Source organism: Metopolophium dirhodum, chromosome 4 (genome assembly GCF_019925205.1).
Source record: "Metopolophium dirhodum isolate CAU chromosome 4, ASM1992520v1, whole genome shotgun sequence".
NCBI classification, from domain to species: domain Eukaryota; kingdom Metazoa; phylum Arthropoda; class Insecta; order Hemiptera; family Aphididae; genus Metopolophium; species Metopolophium dirhodum.
The window spans coordinates 25570395-25597813 of NC_083563.1; the positions used below are offsets into that span (position 1 = coordinate 25570395).

Consider the following 27419-nt stretch of genomic DNA (forward strand, 5'->3'; position numbering starts at 1 on the left):
ATTCCTATTTTAATTTAATTTCGAAGTCCTACAATAATGATAATATTATGTTTTCGAAGACTCTATAGAGTTAGCTATAACACGATATTCTAGACGATGAGCTAAAAGGTTTTTCGTGGCAGGTATATACTTTTTATGGTGACCATTCCTATTTTCAATTCAAGTACTGGATACTCCCAAGTCCCGATAATGATAAACTTCTGCAGACTGCAGTAATAGATATGAAATGCGTCGTTTTTTAATTTTCAGACGATAACGATATCAAAATCGAAAAATTGGAAAAGCAGTACTCGCCTAAACGGAAAAAGGACGCGAAAGCGATAGAAGGGTAGGTGGCGCGCGATCGTCGATGGTGTTAGTCTTGTTTGCACGAATTGACTATAATCTCTTGACTTTTCCAGACTGAACGCCAACCCTTTGCCGATACCATATCATCGACCCGTAGGCCAGGACAGTCGTTTGAGCAACGGAAACATGGTAATGATGCCACCGAGTAGTCCACGCAAGACGGCCGGCAATAAGTACGCCGCGGAAAAGGCCAAACAACAACCGTACAAAATCGCGTGCAAAGTAGACGTGACGGGTGAGTAGATTAATTCATATTTACTATAATATTATTATTTATTACTACCGACGGTTTGATAATTATTCCGCCCAACGGCGTATTTGGGTACCCCCTCATAGTCCTATCACCATCCGAGTTACATTAAAACTGTAATAACTTAATAAAGTCATAAATAAAAAAAAATAAAAACATTTCGAACATTATATATTAAAATATAACCAGTTATTTATATGAAGTTGTAAATTATTTTTCTAAAACAAAATATATTACATTTTACAAAATATATAAGTGGAATTTAAACGTTATTACTTTATAATTTCAATTTTAAATAGTCAAAGTATAACATTAATATATTTAATACAACATCCAATTTTATATTTTTTTAGATTTTTTTCATCAATGACTATACATTTGAAAAAGTTTTTTATATTCCGGTGCCAATATCGACTATTCTTATCTCTTACTCATGCATGATCGTTTAACTAGTTGAGTCATTATATGTATATAATATTATCAAGTATTATAATACCTATAATTTGTATATAATATAATATAGTGTAAACATTTAGAATGTCTCATGTTTATTTTCTCAGAAGTCAGAATCAATACATTATACACTTGATCATTATTTTTTTTATTATATTTACTATTCGTCGACATACTATTATCAACTTAAAACGTACATAGGTACCTGCGTTTTTTTATGCATTATACAAAAATACCCATCCATGAATAAACATTTTATTGGAATGCAAAAAATTATGATAAATATATCAAGGTGGTGTCAAGGGTCACACCGTATAAACGCTTCGGATTATGTTGATAAATACAAAGATAGATTAAGCCAAAATACGATGAGATGGATACCGGAAAAGAAAACTTACAAGTCACAACTCAAATACTGAAAGTACATTTTCATAATTTAATTAAAAAAATAATAAGTCAACGATTATTTTGAGATAAATAGGTTAAATCAGGATAATTAATTAGTCAAGTTAAGTCAGCTAAGTTAATAAGTTTAAAGATTTCATTATTTCATTATTTACATATTTTTAATTAGATTTTTATTTTTTAAGTCTACGGCAATAATGAATAATCTGAGTTGAAAAGATTAAGATTTAATTTCCAATTTCAGTTTCAACTTTAATTTGTAAGACTTATCACAGTCGAATAATAAATATATTATAATATAACTGTGCGCATGTACCTAGTTCATCTATGACTGTGCATACTAACCATAATGTAACTATATATACGTTCCAGGTTCCAGAAGAACGACGTACAATCATTCGTTATCGGCGTCAAGCGATACCACAGCACCACCGACCACCAGTTCATCCTCGGTTGATACCCATATGACCTCAAGCTTGTCCACGTCCGTTGAAAGCTCAGCAGATCAACCGGAATGTTTGACTGTACGTTACCACATCCATACCGCATTATTGATGTCAAATGTCGACAACCCTTGACCCCATCTCGCCGATGGTTAATAAACGAAAAAAAAATGTAGTAATCCCTCTTGGTTCTGACGTCAATCATTAATTGAGGAGCCTCAAATAAAACGCACTTTTTCCATTTTTAAGAACATATTTTATAAAAAAAGTTTCCAGGGAATTTCGTTAAAATGTAGTGGTGCTTAAAACAGATTTATAATTCTTATACGATTATTGTTCAATGGCACATCGTGAACAATTAATTTGTTTCAGAATCAAACATAATTATAAATGTATAAATTAATACATTTGTGTTTAATTTAAAATTATGCCTACAGAATAATTACCTACAGAACTATCGAATTTTTTTTTAAGTATTTAAAGTATTATTACATTAACTACTTATACATTTTATAATAAAAAAAATAAATTCTTAAACAAAACCTACATATTTTAATAACGATTATTGTCTGTTGTGTTAGTCACTCACTTTGCTATAATGAATCTAAACTTTAGCATAATCTCCTTTCGTATGGTCTACCCGCATTAGTGGCTTTTTAATTGTGAAACAAGTTTGTTAATTTGGTCATAATTAAATCAGGAAACAGAGTTCTAAAGAAACCTTTGTAGCAGTATAAGTTATCTCAATTATTTTGTATTGTATTTTTTGTAAACAGAAAGTAGAAATTTTCCCTGGCGTTGCACAAGCAGCCACACAAACGACGCCGGAAAATGAGAGAGTCAGTTTTGTACCTAATAGTAAAATAAAACAGAAGTTGACACTAAAAAATCGTTCAAATTCAAAGAATGGATTAAAAACTGATCCTGTCTCTTCACCAGAATCCAAAGATCAACCAGATATAACCTTACAAGAACCAAAGTAAGTTAATTTAAATACATCAATGTTTTACTAAATAAGTCGCTGGTTTAAACAAATAGCGATTAAACATTAACCACTTTTAAAATGCAAATATATGTTATAAAAATTGAATAATTATAATTTCAATTTCCGTCTGATAACTATATTTCTAAAATAATGTTCTGTGGAAATTGTATACTTAAAGTAGAATATTATATAGTATTTGCATACTGTTAAAATTAATTAATTTTATAAATGTATTTTAATAATATATTATATTAACTGAGTTTATAATATTAAGTTTGTTATATCCGCATAGAGTTCATTTACAAAGACAAAAAACCGTATAAATAATATAAAAATAATAATATTTACATCCCCGCAGGTATTGTTTTTTAAATGTTTTATTATTTCCACACCAACACGGTTTTCTACAATTTCTAGGTTACATCGAAATTTTTCTTTTTTTGTTTGTCGATGATAATTATTTTTTAGAAATGCCTATAAAGAATGTACCTACTTAAACCGTTATGTTATACCAACTGGTAAATCAAAAATCTAAGACTAATAACTAATAATTGACTGAACAAGATTGGGTTGGAAATATCTTAAACATTAATTTTACAGCAACTAATTGTGTGATTAATTATACGATTTAGACAAACCGTGAAAATGGCGTTAAGTCCGTCGATGGCAGAGAGCCTCCGTGCCGTGTTTGCCGCGTTCCTGTGGCATGAAGGCATCGTCCACGACGCTATGACCTGCGCGTCATTTTTGAAGTTTTATCCGAGTCTTCCCAAGAACGGAGCGGTGGTGACGAAACGGATGACTGAAAGGTATGTGTTAACAGGCACAGAATAATGCAAATCGCGTATTTATATTATTAGAATATCTCTGATGTGCAGTACGTATTAACGAGTTTAAAAATTTTGACTTATAGGTATAATATATTATTATATTAATAGCAAAAACGCTGTTTTACACATTAGTATTAGATACATATTTGATTATCTTTTTATCTATTGTATCTTATCCAGATAATTTTGTTGGATATCTTTATACAATACCGAGTCCCTTTAGGTATGAGAACTATAATATTATGTATTGTTAAAACATACATAATAATATTATGTCGGTGATCTAAATTTGGTTAGACAAAATAACAAGGGGGGTATCGCGTTGAAATCGTGTGCGGGATCACAGCCAATTTTTCAACTAGAAATCTGACCCACATATTGTATACCATAGAGCTACACCCGGATTCTAGATCATGCGGCATATTATTACGATGACGCGATTATGTGAAATTTGATGTTACACCTGCAGGAACAAGGACCGCGGCCCGCAGAGGCATTCGGTGGAAGTGACGACCGGCGCAGGCGGTTACCGGCACATCCGACCCAACGAAGTTAACCGGCCGAAACCCGGAATGGCGTTACCCGCCGAGGGAGCCATCACCGAGGAGAGCATGACCAGTTCTGGTAACTCGGAACTAGCAGACAGCCATCACGCGCAACCGGAACCGTCCGGTGGTGGCGGCGAGTGCCGGACCACCGTCAACTTTCTGCCGCCCGCCCTCAACTGCATGGTCAGGTTGTGGGATCAGATCGCGGCCGATATGCTACAGGTAAGATCTCTGATATATTATTATAAAAACATACTTACGACAAACCAATATTATGAGATACTCACAATAGAGTGGAAACGTGATGTCGTTTTTCAAATTCGTTAACATTTATTATTATTACATTATTATAATATATTATTTACTATTTATTAACATTACACTAACCCCCTCCTACAAATAAAAATGTAATACCTAATTCATATTATATCTACACTCTATACTGGAATAATGATCATGTCCTATACAATTTAATTTGATGGTTATTTTTTCTTTTTTAACAAACAGACTGTAATATTCTACAGGCCAAATTGAATTCCGTTTTTAATTAAAATATAAAATATAGTTTTCGGTTACCTGAATGTCATGGTTTTTTTTTAGAAAATACAATCGAAATACAATCATTTCATTCGTACACTAAATAATATAATTTAAAATATTTGATGGATAAGTAAACGTTGCTATTAAAATTTAGTACAATGGCATAAATATTTTACGGAATAAAAGTCACAATGGTAACAAATGTTCATGGAATAATAATGTTCTCTTTACGACATTCGTAAAAGTTATGTTCATCGTACAATATAAAATATTAAATACGAATCTGTTATAATTTATTAAAATTAATTTTCCCATTTGTATTTGTTTAGTTTTCCATTATTGTCTTTATTGGCTGGTTTCGCATCAGTATTGTTACATTTAGAATAATATAACAAAACAACGAAGGCAATAAAAGAAAGACTACCAACAGATCTTGTTGAAAACGATGAGTTTTTTTTCTATAACTAAACATGTTAAATATTGGTAAAATAATAAACGAAACGCTTAGATATAAATAGTTGTATGTATCTATTACGGATGAATAAACCGACGTGCGTAATATTATTCCGTTAGATTTATGTACGTTCTTGTGCAGTATTTTGCAAATATTTTCTAGGACTTTTTCATACCCTTTGACTGTAAGCTTGGATTCAGACTGAATTTATGAGGTTGAAAGTGTTTTATGGACTCTGAGAATAGTGTCCAGTTTTAGTGTCTGAATAATAGACGTTTATTCAAACTGACGTTTTTTTTTATCCAAGTTCAAAAAACACATGGTACTGTTTTATTATACTATTATAAGAACACATTTTTTTCCACTTAAATATGTTATAAAATGCAATTATAGATTTTTATGCTACACCTATGTTACTCCATATTTCTATTCAATAATAGAATACATTTTAAAAACGTTATCTATATAATAGTTTATTAAAAAGACGAAAGTAAAAATATGATTATTAGCTAATAATTGTTACCTATATAGTCAAATAGGTGTGTAGCCGTAACTATAAAAGTATTTTTTATCTCTGATACCGCAGTCTATATCAGTGACAGATAAATACCAAATAAGGAAAACGTAAGGATTTTGATATTACTTTTGAATATTTGATAAGATAAATATTAATACCAAAGAAAATTTAACATAATCTGTTAAATTTTCTTTGGAATATTTTACTTTACAATGCAATAGCCGGGTAGAAACATACGGAGAAACAAACGAGACTGCTGTGGAACGTATATTTGTTGCGAAACAAAAAAAGTTTACTATAACTTTAGTAGATTTTTCAAAAATAGTTAAACTTATACAGCTATAGATATAGAATTGATAATGCGATGAGGGGTTTATGAATAGGGGGAAATTGCTCATTTGGTGTTTGTGGTCATAAGTGTTTGGGGGCAAGGTTAGGGAAAATCTGAATTATTTTCTATAACTATGAAACCTATAACATTATAATCTACTAGAAAAATATAAATTTTGTGTTTCGCAGATAATAACTTCAGTTGGAGTGGTCCGCAAGTCTTCTCCTAGGCGGACAGCGGACGGTAGCGGTGAAAACGGCGAAAACGACGGCGACAGATCGTCAGTGGATCCGACCACACACGCTCACAACGAGCGGATATTCCGGCGACTGATGCCCAACTACCAGGCCAAGGAGCCCATGTCGTGCGAGCTGTGCGGCGACACGTTTGCCGTGCCCGTGTCCTATCACATGCTTACCACTCACCCGGGATGCGGTCACAGCAGCGGCGGGCGCGGTTACACCAGCAACGGTACCTACAAGACCGGTTGGTCGGGCGCGTGCGGCGAGGGTGGTATCGCGTGGTATCTGCTCTGCGAGTCCTGCCGCGGCGGTTACATGAAGCGCGCCAAACCGCCACAGCCGTCGGCCGCCGCTTCCGGTTCGGCAGGATCGGCTCCTCGGGCCCGGAAGACCGGCGCTCGACAGACGGTGATCACCTACCCCGCGGCCAACGACGACGACGACGGTCATGATTTCTCCGACTCGGACGACGAAGGTGACGACGACCGTGGTGGCTGGAACCCCAAGCCGCTGCAGCCCAAACAGCTGCACGGTTAGTACATTATTATATCCATCCCGACCACCCACTTCGTCGAGCGTCGTCGCGATCATCACAATGTTCCGATGTGACAGATTTATCCGTCGCGAATTCTCGGAATCGAATTCTACGGTTATATCCGACGATTACAGCGTTTTTAAAAGTTGTTCGAAATGTTCAGGCGGAATGTTATGCGTCAACATTGTGCGTGCACGATGATTTATTGATTTTACGAGAAAGTAAAATATATAAAAATTAGTTCTCAAGTCATCCGCGATATGAAACTGAAATTATTATTTAAACTACTCGAGTAACAATAATTATCATGGTCAATGTACGTGTATAAACAAGGTTTATGAGTTCCTATAACACTGCCAAACGTGAAAAAATTAGTGACACGGCGTAATGTATAGATAGTATTTAGATGCATATAAGCGCTGTGAATGGTTACTGCAATTCGACGAAATGTATTATACTATACGTTGTTAATTTCTGTGGAGCTATTCGTTAGGTTAATAATAATAAAGTGATTTATATTTCTTAAGATAATGGATTTCCAAATGCTCATATTGTTGGATACGTTCATTTTTTTTTTTTTTTTTAATGTGTAATTGGATCTAGAAAGACCTGAAAAAACCTTTTTTTTAATCAATATTTTTATTTTTATAGTTTATTGACACTTGTGTTACATGTATAATATAATTTTTTTTAATTTTATTTATTAATACTGAAAATTAAAAATTAAAAACTGATGTTTTGAAAATTCAAAATAGCCAATTTATAAGTCTGGTTTTTAGAAAATTGTTGATTGTGAAACATTTTCTTAAGTTATGTAGTTAGTTTTTTTTATTTTTTTGAAATATCATAACTTTCGTTAAACTTGATCTAATTGTAAAAAACATTTTAAATTCAAAAAGAGAATTTATTAGTAGGCATTCGTTAAAATCTACATATTTTTCAAAATTTGTTACTTTTCAAATTAGTCTTACTTCAAAAACTATTGACATTATAAAAAATCATAAAAATTAAACCACTTACTTAGATAAACGTTTTTACATTAAAGTTTTCTAAAAATCAGATTTATATTGGCTATTTTGAATTATTCAAAAAACAATTTAAAGTTTTTGTTTTCAATATTAAAAATAAAAAAAAAATTATATTATTATATACTTGTAGCTCAAACATCAAAAAAAAAAAAAAAACAGAAAAATATTGATTAGAACAAAAGTTATTTAATTTGCCAGGTCTTCCTATTACATCATGTATACCTATAATATCATTAATATTTAAACATTATAATTTGTGCATTTTAATCAGGAATAAACTATAACGACGAGCTGGTCGACAGCCTACACGTGACGTTCAAAGAGAACGCAATGTTTCTGTTGGACTTGGCCAGCACTAGCGGCGGGAGACTGACCGGCGACGAACCGACCTCAACATCGGGACCTTGGTCCGTAGGCGAGTTCAAATGTCTGGGCAGCCTCGAGACTCCTGCAGCCTGTAAAGAACTGCTGCATTCCGACACCTGCAACGATGCTCTTCTACAGCAACTTCACGACTGCGATTCAGCGGGGGTACATATTTATTCATCTCAACCTCAACAGGAGTTTTCGTTTTTATTTTTAATATGTTCTTCTGCCCGTCCAGATTTTGTCCGCGGGCCAAGATGTAGTAGATGGAACCGTGATGCGGAGCTTTCACCGGTCTGTGTCGATGGACATCGAGAAGTCACCGCTAAGACGCCAAGACATGATTAACCGTCGAAAACGGATCAATAGTGCCATCGACCCTGGTACGTAGTCTTTGATCAACGTCAAACTGGACACGGTGGAGTGCATTTGTACTATATCGGACAGTACACTTCGCGGCAACTTTTTCGATTTTCGTGATTTTTTTCATATTTTGGAAAATAGTTATTTTCTGGTACATTTTCAATACAGTGCTATATAAAACACATTTTTCTGACACATAAAAAAAACAATTGACAACTTTAATCTGGGTTAAAAAATATTTTTTGATTATTTCAATTTTTAACAACAGATGGGTATATTATCAACTGTTTATTATTCCGGTTTGAGTTTTTAGTGATTTACAATAAAAATATTACATTGTAAATATGAAAATATGAACTCTTATAACATAAGCAAAAATATGCAGAATCAGTAAGATATTTTGCTGTATCATATTATGTAATACCGTTGATTATAGAATAGTATAGTAAGTTATAGAATACAATCAATGGTAATACAATATAAGAACATGTATAATAATATAATATATAGGCCATTTAGTGCAAATGACTCTGGTCTCTGCCAACTTAAAATAGTTATATAATTTAAAATATCACGAGTGAATTCACGATAGCGTATCACAAAATAGATGAGGAGGAATAAAGACATAATATTTTTATTTTATATGATTATCTTCTAGACAATGGATTATCAATGGTATGTATGCCCTCGGCGGCCCTACAGGCGCTCGTTCCCAGCGTCGACAACACTACAATGGTGGGTTGTTCAGCCGACGGTATAGTATCGAACAACGAAAATGTGTCCGAAATAAACGTTTTCAACAGACCGTCGATGGCGTTTATTGTCGAAGCACACAATTTGGCCGATCTCAAATGGGCGATGAAACAAGCGGTGAGGAAAGCCGCATGCCGCAGTTACGCTCTACAAGTAAGAATAATAGTATTAATATTATGATTTTACTGAATTTGAGAAACTATATGTTTTTAAAAATTCACAAATACGTTTGCTATAACCAGTAGGTACTGTAAGTGTTCAATGTCTAATGCTTTGAGCATATGCATTTTTCTTCAGAAAGTAAATTGAATACAATTTATAAATTTTGTTATATTTACCTGCATACTATATATCTTTATAAATCTATATTTTCTGTTTTCTTCTGAACTACTCTCCAGTGGCACAACTAGGATTTATTTTCAGAGGGGGTTGTACAGAGTATTATAAATTTACCTATAAAACAATATTATATCATATTCAATTGATTTTTTTAAACTTTTCAAGTTCAACTTTAAACTTTTTTTTTTGGTTTCCTAGTTTAATTTTTTCATTGTATTTTATCAGGCACTTAACTGGTTGCTGCATGAAGTGTCTCGAGCATCGTGTCTGCACGATCTCTTGTGGTGGTTCGTGATAGCGCTGTCTGCCGAAGTCCGCACGGTGGACGGGACCAATGACTCCACTGACCCACGATGTCGACATCCTCTAAGTGATTTATACCTAGCTGGTGAATCCGTCAACCCACTACCGCAGGTGTTCTATCAGTTTTTGCAGACTGTCTCCGATCTGATGCTGTACTTACCACCGGGGTCTGCGCTACAGATGATGGCCGTCCGCTGTTGGGATATTAATTTTACCGCATCCGATCACATGTTTTTGCACAGGTAATTGACAGTAATAATAAATTAATATTTTGGAGTTATATTGAATTTTTATTCCGGTTTTTTCGCTCTCAAGGAGTAAAGTATTTAGTAATATCAGCAAAATATTGTCGCACAGTGAAGATTATCAAGACATTTGCGAAGACACTCAACCAGGTGTATCTTTAGTAAGCGATCATGAATTTATTATAATTAGCGTACTTTTATGGGGAAATAAACGTTACTGTATTTTACTTAACAGACTGATAACTTCGTTGTGTCGTCACTCAAAGATATAACAGAAAATACAGAAATCTCTGCAACTAGCAGACCGGCAATGGTCCCAAATTTAATCGATCGGACGACCGAAACGTTTTGGGAATCAAGCGAAGACGACAAAAACAAATTCAAAACAATCACGATACAATGCAATCATGCGTCTGAAGAACCGAAAGCACTTTACGTTCATTTCGATAATTGTCGCGATTTAAATGTAAGTATATACCACATTATTCGCAGAGTGGGCGTTTATGGGTCTTAAAAACATTTTTGTTTAATTATTGTTTTTGAATAGAACAAAATATCGACGGTAGTATTTTCGTCCGGCCAAACCATCGAACAGCTGAATAAAATACAAACAATCGATGTCGATACTCGATTCAGTGGTTGGCTTGGAGTTTACATACATGGTAATTTGCGCGGTTGTTAAAAGACACAAACCATTGATTTATTAATATACGACTTATCCAATATTTTCGCAGACCAATCGCACAAAGTCCTCTGCGTCGAAACACGAGGGGCAGACACGTCGGTGCGTGTAAGACAAATCAAAGTTCTCGGAACTGTGTCGGGAGAGTCTCTCTCGCACGGTCGCCAATACAGTTATTCTACCATACAACATCGGCAATGTGAAAATGAAACACTAAAAGTGTTCCGATCTATCACATTCCAGGTAAAGAAAAAATATTTAAAATATTTACACATGAATCGTTTTACAATAATTCAACTGTCATCTTAAGGTTTTCGGGAAACTAATACAAGGAAAAATGACGTCAATGGATTCTAGTGTTGAAGACAGCAAAGATCTAAAAGAGCATATGGTCGGAATTTTGTTCAGTCAAAGCAAATTGACCCATTTGCAAAAACAAGTAACCATTTTCAAACCCTTAATGTGATCGACACGTTTTGCTTATAATATTTGTAATATTTTTTTGCGCCAGGTATGCACTCACATAGTAGACGCCATCCAAAAGGAAGCAATCCTAATGCGCGAAGAGTGGGAAAAGTCCGTTTGCAAAAATGATACCACATCCAACAATGGTACGGTCACACCGACTGACTCTTATTGTTTCGAAATGCTGTCGATGGTATCAGCTCTAAGCGGGAGCAACGTCGGTCGATCTTATCTAGCAAACCAATACGATCTGCTGTCGAACTTGTTGAGCTTATTACACACGGGCAGTGCCAGAGTCCAAAGACAAGTAATGACTTTTTGGACGATATTAATTTTTGAAAGATAATAAATATAAACAATATAACAATAATATTAACAATTAATTAAAACTCAACTGATTTCCAGGTAACGTTATTGCTCAAAACGAGTATTGCCTGAAGTATCTCCAAGCGCGTTGGCTTCGTTGACCGGATCTCGACTACCTTCTACCGGGTTTTCCATCGAAAGCCCACCGTATAAAACCTACCAGGTAGGACTGCTCGATAGTTTCTTGGGCATCATTGCGAAAGCGTTGATATTGCAAGTGAAAGTGAAGGGTGCGAATGGAAGCAAAGTCGTTAATTCGCTGAAGCTCCATGACGTCGATTTGGACGAAGACGATTCGTTGTGGTATCTCAAAGGGGTTTCTCACAGAAAACTGGCCGATGACATCATACAGATCTTATGGGATTTGTCAAACGTAAGGCCATAGAGGGCTGGATGCAGAATAAAATAACTAATAATCTTTTGATATTATTTTTGTTTAGGGAAAGTTGGGCGGTAACAAAAACTGGATTGACACGACCCGGGCAGCGATTGCCGAAAACATTCTGAAATTGACAAGAATAAGCAAAGAGCATAGGACAATGGATTCGTGCATCAAAAATTCCGTATTGTGGTTGGCTCTTGCTTCACACTGCGTGTTGCATCCGGAGCATGCAGAGAGGTTATCGTCTGGTCAGTGGTTTAAACCGGAAGATTCGAAGCCAGTTCCACCGAGAGTGAGTATAATATCTCAAGAAGCTAGGCGTTAGACCGTATGACCGTAGGTGACAATAAAATGTCTGAAGCTTCATTTAGACAAGACTTAGGACAATTATAAGACCCAGTGTAAAAATAATACGGTAAAAAAGACTTTCCCATAGTTGTGGTTGAAAGTTTGAAACATAGAAACCTGCATGTTCCCAGGCAGACATCATTGAAATTAAAAACTTAGTTTACTCTGTTAGGTTATTGTCGATTTGTCGACCCGACAATTTTTTATCAATACACTGTACCTACGTATAATCGAATTAATCCTATTCAATCTGACTATTTGGAATAATTAGCAACCACGACTTACGTTTTTGAATTTATCTGTCGGTATAATGGCATTGCAGTATTGCTATGCTATATTATAATACAATTAAGTAAACGGATAAAATACATTTTTAGCCGCTGTGTACGAATCACGACGACGGCGAGACCGCAGCATCGATACAATGTCTCACGTGTGGAAATCTTTGTGTTGACTGCGACAGGATCTTACACTTGCACAGGAAAACCAAACATCACCAGAGACAAGTAAATACGTTAAACACGGTGACGACACATACGTTACTATCGTTACACGCTTGCAAGATTAGAGACACGATGACAAATAATACATTATTAACGTTTTGCGTTTTTAGGTGTGCAAAGAAGAAGAAGAAGCAATCAGAGTCGACTTGCACGAAGGATGCGGACGGACCAAACTATTTTGGCTACTTGCGCTAGCCGACAAGGCCACTTTGCAAGCGTTAGTCGAGTTTCGCGATACGACGTCCGGCTCTTCAGACTTATCGGCACCGGTTGCCAGGGCCAACGTGTTGCAACTTGCCAGAGTCGGAGTCTGTCGGTATTGTGGCATGGTCAGCAACGACGGATTGCTCGCCATCGGTAACGTCTGCGCCAACGACGAGTGTCAGGTATAAAAATGGATATTATCGTCATTACTTGTACATATTCATTTATATTTCTAGTCCCCCACACAGTGATATGAATAAAAAATAAAAAAAACAGCGTTTATAATTTCGATTTAAACAGTTCAAACGTGGTGTTCGAAATCAATTTTATTCCGATCGTACAATTTTATGAACATAATATTATATTATATATTAATTTTTTTTTTCAATAACTACGTTTACTTTATCATATTTTCATTTCCGTTCGATCACTTTGTTTAAATAAAATTATTTACAGTTACACGCGCAAACCGGATGTCAAAGAATATTGAAATGTGGTCATTTGTGCGGGGGCATCAAAGGTGAGACGAAATGTTTACCGTGTTTGCATGGGTGTGCCTCCGACGAAAATCCATCGCTCAAACAAGACGCCGATGACATGTGTATGATTTGCTTCACGGACGCCCTGTCTGCTGCACCGTCCATTCAGGTATAACTATATGGTCAGAGACAATTTACGATAATAATGATCGATTGCGAGTATAAACGCAAAAAGTAGATCAACCTTCGATGCGGCGCAGAATGTGAAAAAAATGTCTATAAAAAACATTATTATCGTTTCAGCTAATCTGCGGACACGTGTTCCACTATCAGTGTTGCAAGAGAGTGCTGATCAACAAATGGGCAGGACCCCGGATCACGTTCGGATTTCAACAGTGTCCTATCTGCAAGGTGAGTATCGCGCGTGTAGCATAATATATTATTATCGACACCAATCGATTGACCTCTTTATATTTGTGCTCGTGTGACAGACTCAGATCGAGCACGCGTGCCTTGCCGAAGTCCTGGACCCGATCAGGGAGCTGATGGCCGACGTCAAGCGAAAGGCTCTGATGCGTTTGGAATACGAAGGCGATTGTACGATGAAAAGCGATCACGCGGCCGTATATGCCATGGAGAAGTATGCGTACTATGTGTGCTTCAAGTGTACAAAAGTAAGTTGAGCACATCGTCAATCAGGGCGCTCGCAGACAATTTCACCGGGTGGGAGGGGGGCAGGCATGGCCACTCCCGTACCCCCGTGGGCGCCCTTGTCGTAAATATATAGTTTCGTAATCACGAATCGAAGGAAAAATAATATCACTGAGAGCAAAATTGTTTTAAAAAAACAAATATATCGAAATAATATAAACCAAGTTAGGAGGATGTTTATAAACACGAAAAAAACTACATTCTTATGTTTATTAAAATTTTTTGTAAAATGGGATTTTAATGTTATAACCACGTTTAATTACTATCACACAAAGTTGAAGTTACAATATTTAATACTAAAGAATTTTTATTTTTAATCAATATTTCATCTTAATAATATTATATGTGTTTATCCAAACTTATTTATTATAGTCTTTAGCATTTTGAATACTTCTCACTTCTCAGTTCTATGCGTTTTATAAGTTTATTAATACAAATTCCTTAAACGTTATAAAACTATTTACAATATCGATTACTAATTACTTTACCAGACTAACTGTATAGAGTTCACCTACGCACGAGTCATGGTCAAGTCTCCCGCGTGATGATCCTTGACTCGGATTTCCCTTAATTTAAAATCTGTATGGATACTGTTTTGCAAGAATACTAGTACAATATACGATATCATCACACACACACACACACACACACACGCACACACACACACAAACGAGATTTTAATAAATCGTTTCGTTGCGTTTCGCAGGCCTACTACGGTGGCGAAGCTCGATGCGAGTTGGACGTGGGTGGGACCGATTACGACCCCGCTGAACTGGTGTGCGGCGGATGCAGCGACGTGGCCCGAGCTCAGATGTGCCCCAAACACGGCACCGACTTGCTCGAGTACAAGTGCCGGTACTGTTGTTCGGTAGCCGTGTTCTTCTGCTTCGGGACGACCCACTTTTGCAACGCTTGCCACGACGACTTTCAGCGAGTCACCAACCTGTTGCCCCAGGAACTACCACCGTGCCCCGCAGGTATGCGATTATTGTTGTAATAATAATAATACATATATGATATTGTTCCGTTGTCTGCCTAAAATATTTACGTATGTTTCTGGCATGAGGACATACCTAACACCCAAATTCACATGTACTCGGTATGAAAAAAAATAATCATAAACACTACATCGATTTTAATCTCGTCTAATATTAGACTGAAAAAAATCAGCGCATGGTTTTTTTCTATAATTGTGCACTGACTATCTCACAAATACAATGTACATTTTTTTTTAAAAATAATATCATTTGACGTGTTCAAAATTTTTATTGTTTTTCACTTGTAATTACTGTTAACCCAATTAAAAAATATTACAAACTTACTCTACCATGAAAATGTACTGTATCATCATTCAAATGAGCTTGAGAAAAATCATTTTCGAAAAATAGATGAAATAAACAGTAAAATATATGACCATTCAACAGGGTGATCATTATCTACCTAGAACATTGACCAAAATCATATTTTAAAAATGTTTTGTCAACTAGCTATATCGTTTATTGACATTGTCTTTGTTTCGGCAGGCCCGAGAGCGACGGCTTTGAACGTAGACGAATGCCCACTGCACGTCAAACATCCGCCAACGGGTGAAGAGTTCGCGTTGGGGTGTGGAGTGTGCCGAAATGCTCATACGTTTTAAGAAAAACTATAACGACTCGATATCACAATATTACTGTATTGTAACATTTATAACACTGCACCAGAACTCTGCCCGGTCCATAATAATTGTTGTTCATCCATGTTTGTAAAAATACCCATACATTTTTCTGCCTTCTGTCTTTCTGCTGCCGTTTCTGTGACAAGCCAGAAGGTCGAGAACCACACTCGCGAAAAATACTGCGATTGTTACTTCTCAAACAACTCCTTAAAAAAAAAAAAAAAAACACTTTGACAGCAATCGATTCCTCCTCGCAACAACAAATCAAATGCCACACACATGCCACCTTTAAATTAAATCCGTACCCATAGAATCGTTATAATAATAAATGCGCTGGAACTCCCAAATGGAACCGGTATCCTCTGGTATATAACATTATACGGATCGAGCAGAGTTCTCGTAATATTACGCGTCGTCTGCAGTCAAAATACGTATTCGTAGACATATTGTTAAATTTTATAATTTATTTACGTTGTCAGCTTTTGCAATATTTCGATACACTTAGCATTGTGTGACTATCTTGATTATATTACGTACACTTCATTATAATCCGCAATGTCTGTACTACGCGAATCTTCACATAGTTTAATTTATTATTATTATTATTATTATTATTATAATTATAAAATATGTTCGTTTGTTGTAGTTAAAAAAATTATTATGTTTAAGTGTAGTGTGCCAATGTCGATATGATATTATTATTGTCTCCTTTTATGAATACCTAAGTATTATTGTTATCGTGTATAGAACGATAATATGATATTATTATTAAATTATATGTACCGCGTACACGTACTTATCGTAGTCGCGTCGCGGTCGTATAGGGTAAAGAAAGGTCTGTTCGTGATACAGTAAAATAACGACATGAAATTTATAAACTGATAGTAAACAATCAGCGTACCCAATCAACGATTGTACGTCGACCGACAGTATTACCATAATAATATCGTTATCATTTGACGATATTCGTACGTTTACCGGTTAATAGGTAATAATATTGTCGTTATGCAAATGCTGAAAGAAATATCACGAAAATACCTCTCTTTACAATAATATAATAATATATGCTCCACTAACCCACCCGTCCATTGTCCCCCTCGATTGAATCTCGTTTGAATCTCAGCGTCGTCTCTCTATAGTACAATTATTTTCGTCTGTTACGTTATGTTTGTCGATCGACATTTATTCTATTGCGCAGCAGTTTCGATACGATTAGACAATAATATTATTATAAATAAGCGTGCAGTAGGTAGTTTAAAATTGAATTATTAATTAACTTCGAGGGTACCGACGCGTATAACATACGGCCGGTACCTATATATATCGGAAAGGCGAAGTACCCGACCGAGCTCAGTATCTTTTCTCTAATCTGCCTGTGTATATGATCTATATTATTATCTATATAAATGCTAACGAGTGTTCGTCGATTGCGCCGAGTATTTTATGGACCACCGCGAATCAGAAAGTTACACATAAATTGCGCTACAAAACAATGAGACATGATATATTTTAAATGAATTATTTGCGGAATTTACATTTTATATTATTATGATGCCCCGAGGCTTTTGTGACTTAAAGAAAAAAAATAAAAATCAATTGTAATATCCGTGTAAACGTAAATAATTGTAGTTTACATTAGTACAAAATATATTTATATAGGTACATAATTATAATATAATAAACTGTGTGAATCTTATGCGTTGTTGTACTTAAGGTTTTTTTTACGATTGTGGATTGCTATATATGGAATTTAAAAAAATCGAAAAGACGTGTTTCTTTGTTTTTGACGGGACATTTTTTTATCACAATATCGAAAATTTTAAGCACGTATTTGTACCAACTGCAAAATCAACTTTATTTTTTGAAATTGTAACGACTATATGTAATAAAATAAATGCCTATAAAATAGTTAGCAAACACGATTGTCAAAGATAGATCATTATTTTTAATTTTAATATACGAGTACACTCATAAAATAAGTACTATTATAATAGTATAATCATAATTAATTCATAACTCTAAATTTTCTTCTTCACAGTTACTTCATGCATAATAGTAAGTTAGTCAAATTTAGTCAAAGTCAAGGTAGGTTTCTTGGAAATTCCGTTTATTGACTATCTATATAATCATTAAAAAAACTTCGCGTACAATGACATAAGATACCCAGTATCCACTCTATACGGATCAAAAGTAATCTAAACACACGCATGGACACAGAGGTCATACGTTCAACGGAACAATCACACTATGACGATTTATTTCGAAAAAAAAAATATTGAGTCAATGACCAAACATTGTTCTGACCCCAGCGATATCTAATATGATAAATAATAGTTTTATTAACTAGTGATTCGATAACGTACAACACGTAGGTACAACCCAATTTCAATAAATCATTAATGTTGTATGAATCGTATAATAATTTAACTTGGTCAGCGAGATTAGATACTTTATAATATTGATAAAACTAAATAGGATCCGAATTAACCTTTACTGTAAGTTTCACCTAAAGTCACCACATAATAATACTATACGAACCCATCGTATTACTTTACCGAATGATACACAAACACACATTGATCAATATTATTATGTTCTGAATTAGGTCGGCGCAATTGATGTATAACCTTTTTGTTTCGTATATTTAATATTATAATTTGTTTTTTTATTTTGCCTTCGATTATTGGCGCAATCGATTCGCGTCTTCGACCACAACTATATAATGTTTACTAATACTATATAGTTTTCTTATTTTTTTTTGTCGGAAGTAAAGAACTTCAACGTTCACTCAGCAGTTTTTTCTTACATATTGTTGCGCACCTTACTTCAAACCGTTTAGAATATAATAAATAAACATATAACAATATGTACATCGCCATATCGGTGTACGGTTATTTCTTTTTTCCACCGCTCGTAAAATGTTTGGCACAATACGCTCCCGAAAACTAAGAAAAAAATTTGCTCATCACGACGCTGCTACAATAATATACCTTATAATATGTACAGCTCACGTGATTTTTCGCTATATTAAAAATATGTTATTGAGTTGAATACTCATCAAAGCGCCTGTAATCGATTGTTATAAAATTGTATTTATCGATGCGATTGTTTAATGATAATAAAAAAGTTTTAATTTCTATCGCTGTCCCACATCGTCGCCCCCCCCCCCACCCCGTCGCCCCCCGTCGTCCAACTGCGTTTTAAACTCGGTTTTTGATAAACATGTTTCAAATAGAGTTTTTTTTCGCGTGATTTATTTTATTAATTTGTTTTCATCAAATGTATTCGTTTAGAACAAGATGTAATTCCAAAAGCTTAGCATAATATTATAATGTTTATTACGTTTTGGTTTTTCGTTTGTGTTTTAAGTTGTTTGTAATTATTTTTTTCCTCAATTATTATTACCTTATTATTAATAGTTATATTATATTTACTTTTTACCAAAATCTAAATGTGCAATATATTATGTGTTCGATGTTTTAAATAAAATGCAACTATGATCTAATATAAATAGATGTTTTTTTTTTTGTTGTTGTTGCACTTACTCTCGAAAAGAGGCTCCAATTTATAAATAGTCCGCAAAAACAGTTTCCTACGGGAAGAATGACTTTGAATAAAGGCAAATAGATACAACATAATTGTACAAGATTATAGAACAATAGATTCTACTGTGTCGTAGTTTTTTTGTCATTATTTATAAAAACTAATTATTAAGTTCACAATCTCGTAGAGCCTGTTTGTAGTATGAAACAAGCTGCATTGAAACTTCTAAAGTCAGGATATCCTTGTGGCTAGTGATCAGATTGTTAAGACTCATTTCTCGTATGATGACATATAAAAGTCTCAAAACTTTCAATCAGAACGATATAATTCTCATTGCTGTGTTTAAGGTAATAACTAGAACTTCACTATAAAATAAATTATATTTATCATCCTCTAAGCGGCTTAAATATTCATATATAAATCATAATATTAACTAATTTAATTTAAAATGTTCAATTGACAATAATTATTCAAGTTGTAGGTGATAAGACGACGTTGACTCCTTACTGCAGTAGAGATCAAATCGTACGACGAGCAGTTCGTAAAGGTCAAATCAAGAATTATAAATACTGTACCAGTGCCGCAACTTGGTACATATTGGTGGGTGTGCGACCAAATATATAGGGCCCATGTATAGAGGCAAAACTACAGGGGAGGGGAGAGGGGGGCTATAGCCCCCACCCCCCAACTACGATTCAGACCCCTCCAAAAAATATTCCTTATTTATTTAGATATAAGGCGTTTATAGGTTATTTTAAATTAATAGTTTTGTTAGGTGTGCTGTAGCCCCCCAGAATTTTTAAGACGAACGTCTCTCCAGCACCACCCATTCAAAAATTTTACAATTTTTTTTTACAGGAAATTAGCATGTAATTAGCATGAATTTGCATGACTATCGCCAAAATTTGCATGACAAAGTATACAACTCTATGACAAAAAATGATGTGCGGTGCTGGAGAGACGTCTCACCAGCACCACCCAACGTGAAAAATTAAAAATAATAACAAACTCGATATACCAAAATGTAGCACGTGATTAGCACGAATTTGCACGATATACCCGGAAATTCGCACGTGTCTGGTTCGCAAACAAACCACGTTCGACTATTTTGCGCGTTTTTTTTATAAGCATTTAAAGTTCAAAAATCACGAAAGTTAGCAAATTATTTTGAGTTGAGAATTCGTAAAAATTTTTCTTTTTAAATCTAAGATTTTAATTTTGGTAATAATACAAAACTGTGTACAAAGTTAAATTCGAGTTGCACCAAGTTTATATTTTTAAATTAAAGGTTTTCGAAACGTAATTTCTGGTTAAGAAAATTTTGAAATAAAGTTCCCCATTTGATATTTTAATTAATTTAACTTTAGTTTTACTCAGACGCATCCACGTTGAATCAAAATCAACATATAATTTTGCTTTATTATCCCAATTTAATAAGTTTTCGGCCTCTTCTCAGGCAGCTGAAGCTGGTTGAATCATAAAATACCTCCTACCTCCATTGGTATAGGCACCTATTGTATAAGTACAGGTATGAAGTATTTTATTCCCCACTCATTACACTTCTGCAGTATTATATTTAAGTATTTATTAGAACTTTACACAGAGTTTTTCAAACGTTTAATAGAAATTTCGTAAACAATCTTATTAAATTTTATTTTTTAAAATTGGTTACACTTGGAGGTTGGAATTTTTTTAAATAGATAACAATTTATTGTCAAGTTATTTTAATGTAGTACCTATACAATTTGAATTCAGTTAATCAAAATGTTTTATTTGTACATTTTATGGTATACAAATGCTTTGATAATTTATTTTATTATACTGTATAAATCAGAAGCTCACACAATACAACTGTATTTTGATTGACTGCTTTTGACTTTTTGATAGTGTCATCAAATAATTCCCAATTGTTAGGCCCTCTTTTACAGTACGCTACATAGTGACCAACAGATGTGCGCAATCTACTTAGCCCTTTAGGATTATGTTATTTAGGATTATATTAATACCTACGTTTCTACTCATAAATTATACTATGTATAATTTATTATTTTACTTATTTTATTTAAAATAGTATAATGGCTTTTGGGTTTACTACAGCGCCAACACCTCTCTTCAATTTTTTTTTTTTAGTACTGTAACTCTAGTTGAATAATTTGTATTGACTGGAAAATTGATAATTTGGTGCCCCATGAATAATCATTCTTTAATGAACTAAATATTTTGAATAGTTTTTTCTGTTTAAGTTTCGGGACATTTTAGTTTGAACTTCGTAATAATTTTCAAATTTTATAGAATTGAGGAAAATTTGAAAAACCGGTACTGGTTCCGTTAAGGTATAATTAAATTAATCCAACTGTGATATTTAAATTAATGTTAAAGATATATTTAAGGTATTAGTGTTTTAAAACAGTCAGTACTCATCACTTTAGTCACAATGTGGTAAATCCTAGTTTTTGCACTTTTCGGAACGTTATTGACTTAGTGACAAAATAGTGATAAAAGTTGAAAGTAAGCAGTACTAAGCAGTTTTAATAAGCAAAGTTAATAACTTGAATCATAATATGATGTTGCAGATCAAAATTATATTTTAATACTACATTAAAAACCGAACAGGAATTTAACAAGTAATAACTAATAACGAGTAAGTATATATAATCATTTTTGTTTTTGTATTTTCACAATTCCACATTTATTTGTTCTTATACAGCGTTAGAAATTTTTTCAGAAATTATTTTTTTAATATTTTGGGAATTTTTTTCTGATTGCCTGGTAGATATCTTTAATGTTCTATTGTCAATCAAGGATGAAAAAAATATATATAAATTTCATTAGGTAGAAAATGAGTATGGAAGTTTTTATGCCTTCGATTCTGGGTATAAATTATGGATACGTGATTTATTTAGGAGTTATATAGAAAATAAGGCTGCGCTTTTTACAATTGATGGATGTGGTCAGTCATACTTTGACTGTGGCGTTATTCCAGAAGTATACGCAACTGTAGATTTTGGAATTTCATCAAACGGTTAGTATTACAAAAAGTCAAAGTAGATTATTTGGTGTGTGAAAAAATTTAAAAATATCATCAAAACACTGAAAGACGTGCCAATTTATAAAATTGAATTAATAAATATTAAATTTATTGCAGATTTGAATTATAGTATATTTTTATATGTTTGTTTTACCTTCTCAATGTTTTGACTTCATGAGAAAGGTTCAAAAAGGAGGTCCACTAGTGAACTCAGAGTTCTATCCCGGTTGGTTAACTCATTGGCAAGAATCAGTATCTATAGTCAACCCCATCGATGTTGTAAAACAAATGAAAGTAATGTTGGCAATTAATGCTTCGTTTAAAATTTTCGGTACAAATTTTGGATTCACATCGGGAGCGAATACAAATGACACCAAAGAAAGTATTGGATACTTACCACAGTTGACCTCATACGATTATAATGCTCCATTGGATGAAGCTGTAGACCCTACAGAAAAGTATTTCAAAATTAAACAGACACTTGAAGAAGCCGTGAGTTTTAATAACAGTTAACTATCCAATATACATATACAGTTTATTAATTAATTATTTTTAAGAAATATGCTGTGACAAACGAGATATCACCAAATCCTGCACCCAAAGGTGCCTATGGAAAATTCTATTTAAGACCTTTGGTTAGCATATTTGAAAAGGTTGCTCAACGTATTAAACCAGTGATCAGTGATGTTCCTTTACCGTTTGAGGACTTAGATATTAACACTGGTTTTGTAATGTATGAAACAACATTAACAGATGATCAAAAAAATGTTGAAAATCCAGTAAACCTAACTGTGAACACAGTTAGAGATCGAGCAATCATTTACCTGGATCAAGTAGAGTTACATTGCAGTTATAGTTTTAGAAACATGAGTGTTCAAATTTTTTTTTAGGTACAAGTGGGTACTATGAATCGGTTGAAAGCTAATACTACAATAAGCTTAAACATTAACCGTACTGTTCAAAACCTAAGCATTTTAATTGAGAATCAGGGAAGGATGAATTTTGGAGACTTAATTGAAGATAGGAAGGTAATAATAGCTGACAATAAATTATTTTATTCATGGTCTGAGACTGAAATAGCAGTGTTGGGAAAGTTCCTTTTAAAAAGGAACTCGTTCCCGTTCCTCGTTCCTACTGTAAGAAAGGAACTCGTTCCCGTTCCTCTTTCCTGTCCCGAAATAAGAACGCGTTCCCGTTCCTTTTTAAAAAGGAACGCGTTCCCGTTCCTTCATGTTCCTTTTTTTGCAATTTGAGTGGTGGTCAATGGTGTATTTTGCGAACAATTTTTAAGTCAGAAATAATCGAACCAAGAGAGTTAACCGATTATTTCTGACTTAAAAATTTTTCGCAAAAAACACCATTGACCACCACTGAAATCGGTTAACTCACTCCTTTCTAGGAGCACCGATTTTTAACAAAAATGATTTGTCTTAGATTTTTTTTGTTATAATTCAAAAGTTGTATAGCGTAGACTTGAAACTTTATATATATACATTCATATTGCATAATTGCATAATATTATACATTTATATTACTATAGTAGTATAGTATACAGTGTATAGTGTGTACTATACACGATACACCACACATAGAGACATGCTATAGGTTATAGGCTTATAGCCCATAGGAGTATAGGACATAGTATGATACAACAATCTGTTTTTTTTTTTAATTCAATTTATTTGAAAAAATATTTTTATACTGACATTTTGTTTTGTTTGAGAAGAACTAATTTGGCGCGCGGAACCGGAAACGACCCGGAACACGACACGTAGTCGACCGACGGCGTCGCGGCTCAGTTTTGGCGCGGAAACACACTATATGCGCTTCATAAAATATACTGTGGCACTCAACGTGTTAAAATTTTTTCATTATTTGAGGAACGGAAATTTTCGTTCAAGTTCCTTCAAAATAGGAACTCGTTCCCGTTCCTCGTTCCTATATTTTAAATGGAACGCGTTCCGAGCTTCGTTCCTATAAAAGGAACGCGTTCCAGGAACGCGTTCCTCAAGGAACGCGTTCCTTCCCAACACTGTGAAATAGTATAATTTATAATAGTATACTATAGTATTATAGTATAATATAATGCTTACCAGTTACCATAGAAGTTAATATTTGATAAATTGTGTACAGACTGGCGAGTGGTTACATTACCTTTATAGAAACAAAAGTGGTAATATTTACAATCACTGAATTAGATTGTATTATATTTATTTTAACTACCAACTGAGTATAATTACTGAATTAAAATATTGTATGTAAAATAATACTAATTATATTTTCTAGGGAATTTTTGATCAAGTGATTCTCGGAAATAAAATATTAAGCCCTTGGAAAATGACTGCATATCCTTTGAATGGTACATCATGGATTTCTTCAATCAAATCAGTTGAAAACGTCAACAGTGTTAAATTACCAGCATTTTATAAAACACAGTTTACATTAACAGTTAACTATACAAAATGTTTAGACACTTATTTGGACACTTCAGGCTGGACAAAGGTGTGTTCTTACAAGTTAATACTGTTAAGTCGACTTTTATCCACATATTTACAATTTAAAAAATAATATTCGATATTTACAGGGTGTAGTGTTTTTAAACAATGTAAACCTTGGTCGGTATTGGCCACTTGGTGGACCTCAAGTTACACTTTATGTGCCAGCTCCTTTTTTAAAACCATCACCTTATGCCAATACACTAGTGATATTAGAACTTGAAGGTACATCTCAAGATTTGTCCGTGAAATTTGTGGATAAACCTGTTCTTGATGGTCCTATAATGACATAGATAAAATGTATGTTATATAATTGATTAAGAAAAATATATTACAATTATTAAATGTTTGATTTATTTTATTTTTATCATATAATAATTATCGTGATTTTAAACTCTGTGTGTCATTCTATAAAACCATTCATTGACAAGCAATAATTCACAGTTCATAACATCAACTAGATAGGGCCCAGCTAGGATACCTACATAATTCATATATTGTGTATAGCAATGCAATCTAGGTATCTTGCGACGGAAGTGAGTGGATGCCACAGTATGGTCTTTGCGTTAGAAGCTTCAAATTGAGTACCTGGTATTTTGTTGTTTTTTAAATTTTTATTTACATAATTTTTTCTAGTGATTCCATCACCACATACCAGATGACGATACGTCATCCAGTAAAAAGATTGTCCGTGGCAATAAATATATAATTCAAGTTTAAAAAGTACTCTGAACTGAAATTTGAAAGTATCTATTTTATGAAAATAACCTGAACGCACTCAAATGTGCGAGTTCGTGGTATAAACTTATATTTTAATATTATATATTCCTACTGCTTAACAAACTGTCCGTCTATTGTTGGCTCATTTTATTTTTTTTGTTCACCGAAATTATCAAAGAATTGTTAATCGTTTCCGACTAATGTCGATAATTATTGGCGATTATCATAGATGATACAAAATATATTAGGTATATTATGATAAATCCATTAAACTTATATAATACTCAGTACCTATATGGTCAATTGATAAATTGTGTGTTCTTTTACAGAAATCTTTGTGATCTGCAACGTATGAATAGATACGGTTAAGTTGAATTATTATTATTTGTTTATTGTCATATTTGTATATAATAATATATTTTAGTCGTTTCAATTACCCACGAATAATATTTTTAAAATAGGTATAGCACGAACTACAATCGTTCTTCTTTGTTTAAATATCTGATTTCGTCCAATTTGATTATAAAAATATAAAATAACTAGGTATAAGAAAAAATGTGTTTTTTCTAAAAAAATTTTTTAGATTTTTTGGTTACAGAATAATCTATTTACGTGGAACTTTGTTTTCAAATTTCAAACCTTAGCTACAAAAGTTGAAATATCATTTTTCAATTTTAAAGTTCATAAATTGTGCCTATTTATTTTAAAAATTTCACATGTTATTGTAACAATATATCAGGAGCCTTTTATTAAATGTTCATGCTTTTTGACCCCACTACTAAAACTTTATTGACATTTATAGAAAATAAAACTAAAAAAAATGGAAACTGAAAATGCCCGCAAACAGCCAAAACAAGTCAAAATATTTTGGTGGTGTATAGAAAATGCTATTATAAACAATCAGGGGAAATTGCATGTACCTTAGCTATCTATACGATCATTTGACTTAAAGTTACACCAAAAACTAAAATTGATTTTGTTAAAACGTGATATTATTGGTATAGGTTAAATTTCTATTTTATAATAGATCAATAGCCAATAGATTACCTATAAATCACATTTTTTTATTTAAATCCCGGTAGTCATTTGGCATGCAAACTATAACTGAAATAGATAACCAGAATAGGTACATTGCTGATCACAAAGTACTTTCTGTAAAAGTACATTCGATTTAATATTTATCAATAGACTGTATAGATACTTAGTATAATATAAAGTTCTATGGATTTATCATAGTAAATAATATATTTTATAATATCTATGGCAATCGTCAATTGTCGACATTCGTCGGCGACGATAAACAATTTTAATAATTTCAGTGAACAAATAAGTAATAAGCCATCGATATAGACCGACAGTTATGAGCCGTATACATTATAATGTAAGTTCTAACACAAACTCACACATTTCGTTATGATCAGGTATTCAGGTTATTTTCATAAAATATTTTGATACTTTCAAGTTTCAGTTCAGAGCGAGATGAAGATGGATAAAGATAGTTTCTTCGGTGACGGCGGCACTCTAGCCAGGTTTCACCGGAAGAGTCGATGCTTACGCG

General features: G+C 33.6%; 2 protein-coding genes across 2 annotated transcripts in view; both read left to right on the forward strand.

Annotated features, from left to right (window-relative positions):
* LOC132943468 (E3 ubiquitin-protein ligase MYCBP2) overlaps window positions 1-19586 on the forward strand; it is a 280697-nt gene extending 261111 nt beyond the window's left edge. The window contains 27 exon segments of the mRNA XM_061012481.1: window positions 250-328; window positions 402-583; window positions 1829-1980; window positions 2676-2878; window positions 3517-3693; window positions 4184-4484; window positions 6293-6878; window positions 8181-8440; window positions 8514-8658; window positions 9297-9544; window positions 9956-10275; window positions 10349-10439; window positions 10514-10744; window positions 10826-10940; window positions 11013-11203; window positions 11271-11399; window positions 11472-11732; window positions 11831-11845; window positions 11847-12164; window positions 12232-12465; window positions 12899-13027; window positions 13135-13410; window positions 13685-13876; window positions 14011-14118; window positions 14199-14381; window positions 15125-15395; window positions 15942-19586. Coding sequence (XP_060868464.1) covers window positions 250-328; window positions 402-583; window positions 1829-1980; window positions 2676-2878; window positions 3517-3693; window positions 4184-4484; window positions 6293-6878; window positions 8181-8440; window positions 8514-8658; window positions 9297-9544; window positions 9956-10275; window positions 10349-10439; window positions 10514-10744; window positions 10826-10940; window positions 11013-11203; window positions 11271-11399; window positions 11472-11732; window positions 11831-11845; window positions 11847-12164; window positions 12232-12465; window positions 12899-13027; window positions 13135-13410; window positions 13685-13876; window positions 14011-14118; window positions 14199-14381; window positions 15125-15395; window positions 15942-16057 — 5513 coding nt within the window. The 3' untranslated portion in view covers window positions 16058-19586.
* Window positions 19587-22809: 3223 nt separating this feature from the next.
* Window positions 22810-25454, forward strand: LOC132943233 (beta-galactosidase-like). Its single transcript, XM_061012121.1, has 5 exons — window positions 22810-23138; window positions 23204-23479; window positions 23537-23674; window positions 24933-25148; window positions 25231-25454. The coding sequence occupies exons 1-5, from the start codon at window positions 22821-22823 to the stop codon at window positions 25432-25434; spliced, it is 1152 nt and encodes a 383-aa protein (XP_060868104.1). The 5' UTR covers window positions 22810-22820; the 3' UTR covers window positions 25435-25454.
* The last annotated feature ends 1965 nt before the right edge of the window (window positions 25455-27419 follow it).

Bases quoted from the DNA above. Each gene is read 5' to 3' on its own strand.
- LOC132943233 (XM_061012121.1), top strand. From the start codon at position 22,821: ATGAGAAAGGTTCAAAAAGGAGGTCCACTAGTGAACTCAGAGTTCTAT. The intron at 23,675-24,932 runs GTAATAATAGCT...TATATTTTCTAG, and splicing joins ACTTAATTGAAGATAGGAAG to GGAATTTTTGATCAAGTGAT. The intron at 25,149-25,230 runs GTGTGTTCTTAC...CGATATTTACAG, and splicing joins ACACTTCAGGCTGGACAAAG to GGTGTAGTGTTTTTAAACAA.